The sequence below is a fragment of the Sciurus carolinensis genome, chromosome 3 (assembly GCF_902686445.1).
Source record: "Sciurus carolinensis chromosome 3, mSciCar1.2, whole genome shotgun sequence".
Lineage (NCBI taxonomy): Eukaryota > Metazoa > Chordata > Mammalia > Rodentia > Sciuridae > Sciurus > Sciurus carolinensis.
Window position 1 is genome coordinate 69606744 of NC_062215.1, and position 11801 is coordinate 69618544.

Genomic DNA, 11801 nt, shown 5'->3' on the forward strand with positions numbered 1-11801 from the left:
TCCTCACATCCTTGCCAACACCTATTGTTGCTTGTATTCTTGATAATAGACATTCTAATTGGGGTGAGATGAAATCTTAGGGTAGTTTTGTTTGCATTTCTCTTATTACTAGAGATGTTAAACACTTTTTCACTTATCTGTTGATTGCTTATAGATCCTCTTCTGTGAAGTGTCTGCTCATTTCCTTAACCCATTTTTTGACTGGGTTATTTGTATTCTTGGTGTAGTTTTTTGAGTTCTTTATAGATTCTGGAGATTAGTGCTCTATCTGAAGTAAGTGTGGCAAAAATTTTCTCCCACTCTGTAGGCTCTCTCTTGACATTGCTGATTGTTTCCTTTATGGAGAAAAAATGTTTTAGTTTGAATCTATCCCAATTATTGATGCCGTTTTTTATTTCTTGTGCCTTGGGTGTCATCTTAAGGAAGTCTTGTCCTAAGCTGATATGATGAAGATTTGGACCTACTTTTTCTTCTATTAGGTGCAGGGTCTCTGGTCTAATTCCTAGATCCTTGATTCATTTTGAGTGAGTTTTGTGCAGAATCACTAAAGCAATCCTTAGCAAAGCAGGTGGTATCACAATACCAGACCTTCAACTATATACAGAGCAATAATAACAAAAATGGTTTGGTATTGGCATCAAAATAGGCAGGTAGACCAACGGTACAGAATAGAGGACACAAAGACAAACCATCATAAATGCAGTTATCTCATACTAAACAAGGATGCCAAAAACATACAATGGAGAAAAGATAGCCTCTTCAACAAATGGTGCTGGGAAAACTGGAAATCCATATGCAGCAAAATGAAACTAAACCCTTATCTCTCTCATCCTGCACAAAACTCATCTTAGTCCTTTTTCTATTGCTAATTATATGGTATCACATGCTGGCTAAGTTATACATATAGTTTTTGAAAATACTCATTTTGGATCCTGGTTCTGGTAAGTTCAGGGGGTGCATTCAGTGATGTCTCTTGCTAGCAGAGTTCCAAGGTGGTGCAGGGACATGCAGGGAGTGGGGCAGTGCCTCTCTCTGTTCTGTGGTCTCTCAGTCTTCTCATAAATCCACCAGATTCCACACCAGGGGCTCCGCCCTGATGCTTCTATCTCATTCTCGTCACCTCCTAAAGGCCCATCTCTGAACACCATAGATGGATGAATGCTTCATGATGGAGACTGAATATCAACACTTGAACTACTGGGGGAACACACTCAAACCATAACTGAACTATAGCATCCCTCCCTATCATCTTTGTTCTTCTCGAAGTTCTGAACACACTATTGTCCTTCTCCCGCAGGAGACATTCCTGAAGGCGGCAGGCACGGCTGTCAAGGTCATATCCCTAACCCCTAAGGGCAGAGTCCTGCATGGAGAGAAGCTCAGGAAATGTGTTTGGAAGGAGTTTTCTGCAGCCACGGTGACCTCTGCCTCCTCAAGGCAGCTCCTGTGGGACTCACCATCTGCGTCACACCTGGTGATAGCCTTCCTGCTTAGTGCTTCCGGGTCCTTTGGAATACCTGAGGCAAATGGAAAGGTACTTGAAAACAGAGGATGTTTTCATATTCTCTAACTCACAGAAAAGCCCAGTTCACTTAATCCATTCGGAGCACCTGTGAAAAACAGGGCCTGGCCCAGACAAACGTTGGTCAAGTGGAGGTGAACACCTCTAGTGTTGGTTAAATCTTCAGAGAGGAAAGAACTGCCTCTGATTTTTGACAAAGATGAAGTTAAGAAAGAGATCAACCAAATTATGCTATGTACCTGTACGAATATAGTACAAAGAATTCTACCTTTGTGTATAATTAGAATGCACCGATTAAAAAAAATAAATAGAAGGGACACCAGTGAGTAGGTGAAGGGGATCAGGGGGAGAGAGGAGGAGAGGGAAAGGGGAAGTGATAGGGAATAAAATGGAGCAAATTATTTTATATCCACGTATGACTATGTCACAATAAACCCCACAATTATGTAGAATTATAATTCATTTTGTTCTCTCTGATATGTGGATGCTAACACACAATAAAGTGTGTGGGGGAATGGAAGTTCTTTCGATTAGACAAAGGGAATGAAGGGAAGAGGGGACGGGGACAGGAAAGAGTAGAATGAAACAGACATAACTTTCCTATGTTCATTTATGAATACACCTCTAGTGTAACTCCACATCATGTACAACCACAAGAACGGGATCTGAATTAGAATAAGTTGTGCTCCATGTATGTATAATATGTCAAAATATACTCTACTGCCATGTATATCTAAAAAGAACAAAAAAAATGCTATGTAATTCAGACACATAGGCAACAGAGAATGCTAAGTAAAAATAACATTTACAATGGGAGTTTTAGTTATAAAACAGGAGTTTTAAAAAGATATCATCTTTTTATTTTCTTCCAAAAATATTTTAAAATGGCACATAATAAGAAAAAGAAAAAAGACAAAAAGAAAATGAAAACTTCCAAGAAGAAAAATGTCAAAATTTTGCCATTGATATCAGTCATCAAGGAATTCTAAATAGCCCATTACTATTACCTATGTTAGGATTTCAGAAGTGGGCCAGGAGGGGAAAACTGCCACAATAAGCAGACACAGACTGGGAAGTGCTATCCTTCCCACTAACCCTGAAATCTCCTTCCCTCATCCAGCCACACCATGGCCTGGGGTGACCAGCAAGGAGGACCACATCTCAGAAACTGCCTGGAGGGGATCTTTGTCTCCACCCCTCAGAGATTCCATTTTCCTTGTGGTGAGGCAACAGACCAGCCTGGAGCAGTTTCCTTATTCCCTCTAGCAGCACAAGTAGCAACCCAGGAGACTTCCCAGTGAGAAATATAATTGCAAAATATCTTCGAAAGAAATTAAAAGCAATGTAAATAATTAGAAAAACATGCCATGTTCATTCACAGATTGAAATACTGGAATTGTTAAGATGGCTTTACTTTATAAATTGACCTATAGATTTAACATGATCCCCATCAGAATTTTACCGATTTCCTTTGTAGAAATTGAGAAGTGGATTCTAAAATTCATATGGACTTGTAAAGGACATAAGAAGCCACCCCCCCTTCACAAAAATCTTGAAAAGAAGAACAAGTCGGAGGAATTGCACTTCCTGATTTCATAATTTACTAAAAAAGCAATAGAAATCAAGAAGATATGATAGTATCATTAAGAATAAATATATAAATCAAATAGAATAAAATTGATAGACTCCAGAAATAAACCCACATCACTATGGCAAAATGATTTTGTTTACAAAATCTTATTTTTTTTTTGAGCATAAGAGGCAAAGCTACAAAAATCTCAGGGTAAAGCATAAAGGTCAATATTCATGACCACCGATTTGGTGTTATGGTTTAGATATGATGCATCTCCCAAAAGCTCATATGTGAGACAATGCAAGAGAATTTAGAGGTGAAATTATTAGGTTATGAAAGCCTAACCTAATTAGTGCATTAATCCTTTTTTAGGGATTACTGGGTGCTAACTGTAGACAAGTAGGGTGTGTCTGGAAGAGGTAGGTGGATGGGGGAATGTCCTTGGAATTTAAACTTTGTCCCTAATGAGTGGGGCTCTCTCTCTGCTTCCTGATGACATCCTGAGCTGCTTTCTTCCACCACACTCTTCCACCATGATATCCTGCCTTACCTAGGACCCTGAGGAATGGAGTTGGCCACCTATGAACTGAGATGGCTGAAACCATGAACACCACATAAACTTTTCCTCCTCTAAAATTGTTCCTTTCAGGTCTTTTGGTCATAGATATGAAAAAACTGACTAAAACACTTGACAAAGGATTCTCAGATATAGCACCAAGAGCACAATACAAATAACAAAAATGGAAAACAACCAAATAAATGCAAAACAAGACAAAGAAGGAACCACAAATTAACTGAACCACACCAAAATGAAAAGCTTTTGTGCTGCAAAGGACACTATCAAGAAGGTGGAAAAACAATCCACAGAATGGAAGTAAATATTAGCAAAGTATATATTTAAAAAGAGACTTGTTTTTAGGATGTGTGAAGAAACTTCCAACTCAAACAACAACAAAAACCCAAATAATTCAATTTAAAAATGAGTGAAGGACATCTGGGTTGATTCTATAATCTAGCTATTGTGAATTGAGCAGCTATGAACATTGATGTGGCTGTATCTCTGTAGTATGCTGATTTTAAGTCCTTTGGGTATAGGCCAAGGAGTGGGATAGCTGGGTCAAATGGTGTTTCCATTCCAAGCTTTCTGAGGAATCTCCACACTGCTTTCCAGAGTGGCTGCACCAATTTGCAAATCCACCAGCAATGTAAGAGTGTACCGTTTTCTCCACATCCACGCCAACAGCTATTATGTTTGTGTTCTTGATAATCGCCATTCTGATTGGAGTAAGATGAAATCTTAGAATTCTTTTATTTTATTTTATTTATTTATTTTTTTTTGACGCTCTGAGGAATTTATTTGAGATAAGAGAGAAAGTCGAGGACTAGTTGAGGCGTGCTGACGGATCCCTGTAAGTCTCAAAGGAAATGGAGATCAAGTTTTTCTCTGCTCATTTTACTCGGCGGCAGCAGAAGGTGTAGACTCTCCCACCTTGGAAACATGACCCAGAGTTCCGTTCTGACAGGCTACAGCCAAACAAGGCACAGCGACATCTAAGGATGTCTCTTGGACCTGGGAACATGGAGAGAGCATGAAATGAGTGCTGGGACGAGACCCCTGGTGAAGGTCCAGGAGAAGGCCCATGCTGGGGTGAGGGTCTGCCCTGTGGGGACCACTGCACGAGCATGGGAAGCAGCCCTGTGCACAGCACTGGAATGCACAGCAGTGTGGGTCCCATTGTCACCTGTCTTGGCTTCCGTGTGCTCTGACCCACCACACGGACATCTGAACACACTCAGACCGGACTGCTGTTTCTAAATCTCCTCGAATAGAGCAAAGCATCTCGCTATAACCGTTTATCCCAAATGAACTAGTCCACAAGTATGCCCACATTTTAAGTCTAGGCAATTACAGACATTATGCTGGAATCTGAAATCGTTGAAGGAAGGCTTCTCTTACATTCATTTCCCCCTCTGTCTTTGATTCAGGCGAGAGTCGAGTTTGAGACAGGTTGGATGCAGTCCTGGAGGTGATGTGGACACTGAGGACCCCTTCCCAAGCCTGCCTGCAGTCCTCCCTCTGGGCCCTCCATCCCTGTGCCATGCTGGGGTCTCTCACCTGCTTCCCTAAGAGCAGAGGCTGCCGCCCCTGCAAAAGAGATTTCCACGTCCTGGTTCTTTTCCCCTGACTGCTCCTGGTCTGGGGCCTCCTCATTTCTTTCTGAGAGAGGCTGAGCCTGGGCCTGGAGGGCCAGCAGGAGAAGGGTAGTGAGGAGGGCGAGGGTCCTCATGGCTGGGAGTCACCTGGAGAGGAGGCAGGAGCCTGAGTGTGTGGAGTGAGGAGTCGCTGCATTTATAGGAATGTGAGGACAGGCCCGGATCCTGAGGTTGCAGGTGACATTGGTGGGGTGGCAGGCATGCCTCGTGGGTCCCTTTGAAGTCCTTCTGTTCTGGTGGCTTCCTGCATAGAGTGTTTGCATTCTGTGGTGTGGAGCCTGGTAGAAGCTGGTGGTGGAGAGGACACTGCCACCCTTCCTGTTGAGCATCTGCTGTGGTGTTTACTCTCTAGGATTCAGAAGAAAACCGCCTGGGAGGATCCCTTCCTCTTCCGGAGTGCCAATAGTAGGAACAGAATTGTTATCAATGATTAAATATTTTGTCAAATTCAGCAGTGTGGCCAGGAGGTCCTGGGCTCTCCTTTGATGTGTTCTATTTTCTCTGTCTTTCATGGTCTCATCTGAGTGTCTACTTCTTCATGATTCAGGCTTGATAGGCAGTTTCCACCTTGGAATGTATCCATTTCTTGTAGTATTTCAAAACTTTTGGCATATACTTTTACATAGCAATTTATTAGGGTCCATTGCATTTCTGAAATATCTGGTGTTGTATCTTGATCTCTGATTCATTTATTGTAATGTTTTCTTGTCACTTTGTATTTTCCTGGCTCAACTTATGTCAATTTGCCTCTTGCTTTTTATAGCTCTGTGTTTTCCTGCCTGTGTGTATTAAGGCAATAGCTCACTGACTCCTCTGCTGAGCCTCTTACCCTCCCTGTCCCAGCTGGGGTTCCCCTGGTGTTTGGTTTGAGATGAGGAGGGGCACTTCCAAGGCCTGCTTTACGCTCCCCGTTGCTGAAGCAGGGCTTCAGTGCTGTCTGCGTCCCTGACAGGGTCCAGTGCTGGGGCCTCTGAGTGCTGTCATTTTCCTTTCCACTTCCGGTCCTCTCAGGAAGTTTCCCAGTTTCTCTTTAGGTCTTTTCAACTTTCCACTGTTCATTCAAGAGCTCGTTGTTTAATTTCCATGCATAGCTGTGGTTGAGGTTCCCTGAGTCTCTGGTTTTCTGTTGAAGTGTAGTTTCATTGCATTGAGTTCCGAGCAGACGCTCCCTCTGCTCACAGTTCTTCCAGCTCGTTGAGCCTTGTCTGGGGCCTGCAGAAGATGTAATGAGCAGTTCCAGGTGCGATCAGGAGAATGTGCTCTCTTCCCTTGGCTGGAAGGTACTCTGCATGTCAGGTCAGACCCTTTGGTCTTCAGAGCAGTTTAAATGTCAGCTTCCTGTGTTGGTTTTCTGCCCAGGGCTTTTGACCCTTTCTGAAAATGGGGTTTGAAGCTCCCTGCTGCTGGTCTCCGTGGCCTCTCTGTCTTTGATCCCTGATGTCTGACTCTGTACTTGGATCCGTGGAGCAGGGTGCACTAGCGTGTGCATGTTGCTCCTTAATTTGCATTTCTGTAATTACTAGAGATGTTGAAAACTTTTTCATTTATTTATTAATCACCTGTATGTCTTCTTCTGTAAAGTGTCTGTCCAGTTCTTTGGCCCGTTTATTGATTGGGTTCTTTTTATTTTTGCTGTAAAGTTTTGAAAGTTCTTTATAAATTTTGGAGATAAGTGCTCTATCTGAAGTGCATGTGGAAAAGATTTTCTCCCACTCTGTAGGCTCTCTTTTCACATTATCGATTGTATCCTTTGCTGAGAAAAAGCTCTTTAGTTTGAGTCCATTCCATTTATTGATTCTTGCTTTGATTTCTTGTGCTTTGTGAGTCTTGTTAAGGAAGTTTGATCCTAAGTCAACATGATGAAGATTCAGGCCTACTTTGTCTTCTATTAGTTGCAGGGTCTCTGGTCTAATTCCTAAGTCCTTGATCCAGATGAATGGATAAAGAAACTGTGGTATGTATACACGATGGAATATTATTCAGCCATAAAGAAGAATAATATTATGGCATTTGCAGATAAATGGATGAAATTAGAGAATATCTTGCTAAATGAAATAAGCCAATCTCAAAAAAACCAAAGGCCAAATGTTTTCCCTGATAAGTGGAGAATGATATATAATGGGAGTTGTGGGGTGTGGAGTGAGAGAAGAATGGGGACCTTATATTATGTAGAAAGAAATGGGGGGGTATGAAAAAAGGTGGACTGAGACAGACATTATTACTCTATGTACATGTATGATTACATGAATGGTATGAAAATATATCATGTACAACCATAGAAACAAAATGATGTACCCCATTTATGTACAATCAATCAAAATGCAGTCTTCAAAAAATTAAAAAATAAATAAATAATTTTAAAAAATGAGCAAAGGAATCTGAACAGAGATATCTCCAAGTAAGATACACAAATGACCAATAAGCACATGAAAAGTTACTTAGCTTCACTGGTCATTAGGGAAGTGTAAATCAAATCCACAATGAGATTCCACTTCACACCCACTATAAAGACCAGGATATAAAAGTTAGCAATAAATACCGGCATTGATGTGGAGAAACATCTTGCTGGTAGGAATGTAGAATGTTGAAGCCACTTTGGAGAACAATCTGGCTATTCCTTAAAGAATTAAGCATAGAGTCACCATGGAGCCCAGAAATTCAGTCTTAGGAATATATTCTAGAGAAATGAAACATACCACACAGAACTTTATATGTGGATGTTTATAGCAGCACTGTTTATAGTAGTCCAATGGTAAGAACAACCCAAAAGTCCATCAACTGAGTGATGGATAAACAAAATTCTGCATATTCATACAATGGCATATCAATGGCACCCCCCCCAAAATGAGTGAAGTGCTGATCTGTGCTAAAACAAGGATGTACCTTGAAAACATGCTAAATGAAAGAAAGCAAGTCACAAAAGATCACATATCTTATTCATACAGAAATATTTAGAAGAGGTGAATCTATAGGAAGTAGGTTAGTAGTTGCCTGGGGCTGGGGGTGGAGTATGGATATGAGGAGGTGATAGTTGATAGTTTTTTTCTTCTTCTTCTTTTTTTTTTTTTTTTTTTTTTGCGGTGCTGGGGATTGAACTCAGGGCCTTGTGCTTGCAAGGCAAGCACTGTACCAGCTGAGCTATCTCCCCAGCCCGGTAGTTGATAGTTTTGATGAAAATATTCTATGATTGCCTTTGGTAACAATTGCAAATGTCTGTGAGTTTAATAAAGATATACACTTTAAATATTTGTAAATGTTTCTTGGTGTGTGAATTACATATCAATAAAACTGTTCAAAGAAAGGAAGGAAAATCCAGAACATAGCCTGGCTGGGGCATGGTACGCTGTGGGGTTAGTGCAGAACATGCAGCTGGAGAGGACCTTCCACGTGAGGAGGAGTTTGTTGATGTCCCAGGGCTGGCGGAGAACCAGGACAGACATGGAACTCTAGAATGTTAGCACGGTCAGACTTCAGGAAGGTAGCAGAAAGAGCAGGATGACCTGCTATTCCACAGTCAGCTGTTTCCACAGACTCAAAAATGTTTAGCCCCCAAACTGTGCTTCTTTCTTTTCCCTCCAACTCTTACCTCAGCTCATGGTGCCATGGTACAACCTCTCGCTCTACAGTTTAAGCTTCTTCACTGATTCTGCTAAATATGAACTCCTGCATGTGGCATCAATTAATCTATTAACATTTTCTCAACAAAAAATGCAGTTATTATTTAGTGTCTCAGTGTGATAGTCGGGTAGAATTATCCTGATTATCAACTGTTTTCTGTGCCTGCTGGTTTTTAATAGTAAAGAAAATATTCCCTTTAGTTCTCATGTCATTCCTATCTAAATGGCAGCTTGAGAAGTGGCGACCGTCCCTTCATTAACCATTTCTAGAAACATAATCTTTTGGTGTCCTTTTGTGGATAAATAAAAAACTTCCCTATTCTTGTCAAACTGGAAAATTAGCACAAACACTCCATGAATTGGAATACCAGCTCAAATTGCAAAGCATTTACAAATTAACCAGGATGTGTGGGCCTGATGAGCAAGAAGTAACAGTAACTGTGTGAATAGGCAGAATCCTGAAGTTGATTCTTTTGTAGGCTCCTGCCCTAGGTTTGCAGCTTTGAAAGTGGCATAACCCTACATTGGTTCCCTCCTGGAGTTTCTACAGCAACATTTGGAATTCTTGGAGCAACAAGGTAGTATTTTAGAATAAAGTAGAATAAAAAGAAGTGAACATAAATGAATTTAAATAACTCGCAGAAGAGTGCTGAAAAACTAACCAGACTGTGGGTCTAAGAAGTTGTTCCATCAGTAGTTCCCCAAGAGCCCAAAGATCAGCGAAATCTGTGTTTGTTCTCTGGAGCCCCCGTGCCTTCTGCAGCAGTCGTCCTTTGTCATCTGGGGTCTGCTGGCATTTAAGCAATCACATTGGTCACTCTGGTTTTCTGCTCATCCCATCATCTCTTCCTTTCTTCCCCCACTGTCAATCAAGTGTGTGAGCAGCTGTTACAGTTTGGATCTTGAATGTTTCCCAAAGGTCCATGTGTTGAAAGTGTGGTCCCAGTGATAGAGAGCTGACCAACCTACCAGCACTTTTACTGAGAAGCCTACATGGCCCCCTGCCAGAGCTCCCTTGTCATGGTTAATGCTGTAGTTCTAGGTTGCCTGTATAGCCTGGTACAGACTCATCACACCTTCCAGAGTGGTCCAGAAGAAATATGCATGCAAAGAAATAGGCCCAACAAAATGGCTGCTACAACAGATGGGATAGGTAGGAAGCCATGATAAAGACAGGGGACAGAACCACCTCCTAGGAAGGCTACACAGAGAGGGTGACCTGAGGGGGCGCTTAGTTTGAAGAGCACATATGCATTTGCTGGCTGGTCATGGTGAGGCAAGCAGTACTCTTTTTAGGTGCTCAGTGCTCAGACTCTTTGGATTACCTCCTACAGTGTTTAACTATGTCTCTCCTTCTCTATATACCTTAGAAAAATAAATCAACATCAGTCATACTTTTATGTGACTCTTAATTATTTTTCTCCCATGAATCAAGGGATTGTCAATAAATGAGCTCTTCCTTCCTCTGCATGCATAACTAAAATGGTATTCATCAGTTTCTAAGCAGAGTTATTGATGAATGATGCAAGGTTATCTAGGAGGAAGAGAGCAATAAAACAACATTATGTTGGTAGAGGTAGAGCATGCTTTCAAAGCATTTTGACATCTATTAATTCTTTCAATCCTACAAAAATTCCCAGAAGATATATAATATTACCCTCATTGTACAGTTGAGTAATGTAAAGTCTCAGAGAGATAATATGACTTCTTCTTGGTTTTACAAATGTGATGAGAGATAGATGGACAGGTTTGGTTTCAAACTCCATTTTTTTTTTTCATACCACTGGTCTCTGCAAATTCAGGAATAGAGACCCAGAGTCTCAAGGATTTGTGTACAAAGTGGAATTTGTAGTCAAAACGAGGACCTATGACTCCTGGAGAGTGTGGTTGGGAGGGGAAAAAAGAGATGAATGCTGTCTACAAAAATCACAGGCAAATATTTCCATATCTGTAATAAATTTGAATTTTTTCTATCACATGTGTAAACATCACTTGGAACAGTATTTATAAATACATGCTCTAGGGACCACTGTCCAAAAGGCTGTCCTTCTCACTTGAGGATGTGAGAGTGTTGAGGTGCTGTAGAATGAAGGATCTTGGCATACATGTAAAAGGGTCATTGCCTCATGTGACATGCTGCACAGGAGTGTCCAGGTACTTGTGGGATGGTGTTCAGGACACCTGAATATCCCAAACAACATGATATGCTGTTACTAACACCAACTTTAAGAAATAGCAAGAACACATGCTATATTGTTAAGAGGAGTTCCCCCCCCCCCCCCCGGGATCAAACCTAGGGCTGTGCATGTGTTTATGACTTAAAATGAATATATTCTTTTGAGAAGACTGAGTGTTTAGCAAGTTAATACCATTCTGTTTTTTTGGGGGTAGAGCAAGTACCAGGGATTGAACTCAGGGTCATTCAACCACTGAGCCACAGCCCCAGGCCCATTTTGTATTTTATTTAGAGACAGGGTCTCACTGAGTTACTCAGCACCTCACTGTTGCTGAGGCTGGCTTTGAACTCACGATCTTCCTGCCCCAGCCTCTGAGCCGCTGGGATTACAGGCCTGTGACACCATGCCCAGCTTGTTGCTTTATAATGTAAGAGAAATCACCCTTTACTCCCCGCATGGCTAATTTCAAATATAGTTTTGAGTATGGATCTCATGAATGCAGAGAATCAGTGTCCCAGGAGGAGGTGATGGAGGTGTGATTCAGGTCTACCCATCTCTCCATCCTGTGAGATCTCCTCTAGCTGTCTCAGGTGCTTAGGCTCTGAGCTGGGAGAAGCAAACAGATCCTGCATCTAGGTGGGATGATGCTTTTAACCTGCATTACAGACAAGGGCTGGACAAGGTAAGGGGACAGGAAC

At 41.6% G+C, this 11801-nt stretch overlaps 1 protein-coding gene across 1 annotated transcript; it reads right to left on the reverse strand.

Moving 5' to 3' along the window:
* Positions 1-4543: 4543 nt before the first annotated feature.
* On the reverse strand, positions 4544-5383 carry LOC124979430 (defensin-5-like). The gene is made up of 2 exons (XM_047543851.1): positions 5212-5383; positions 4544-4665 (listed from the first exon to the last, which is right to left on the reverse strand). Exons 1-2 carry the CDS (start codon positions 5381-5383, stop codon positions 4544-4546), a joined length of 294 nt encoding a protein of 97 aa, XP_047399807.1.
* Between the last annotated feature and the right edge of the window lie 6418 nt (positions 5384-11801).

Bases quoted from the DNA above. Each gene is read 5' to 3' on its own strand.
- LOC124979430 (XM_047543851.1), bottom strand. From the start codon at position 5,383: ATGAGGACCCTCGCCCTCCTCACTACCCTTCTCCTGCTGGCCCTCCAG. The intron at 4,666-5,211 runs GTGAGAGACCCC...CCATGTTCCCAG, and splicing joins CTCTGCTCTTAGGGAAGCAG to GTCCAAGAGACATCCTTAGA.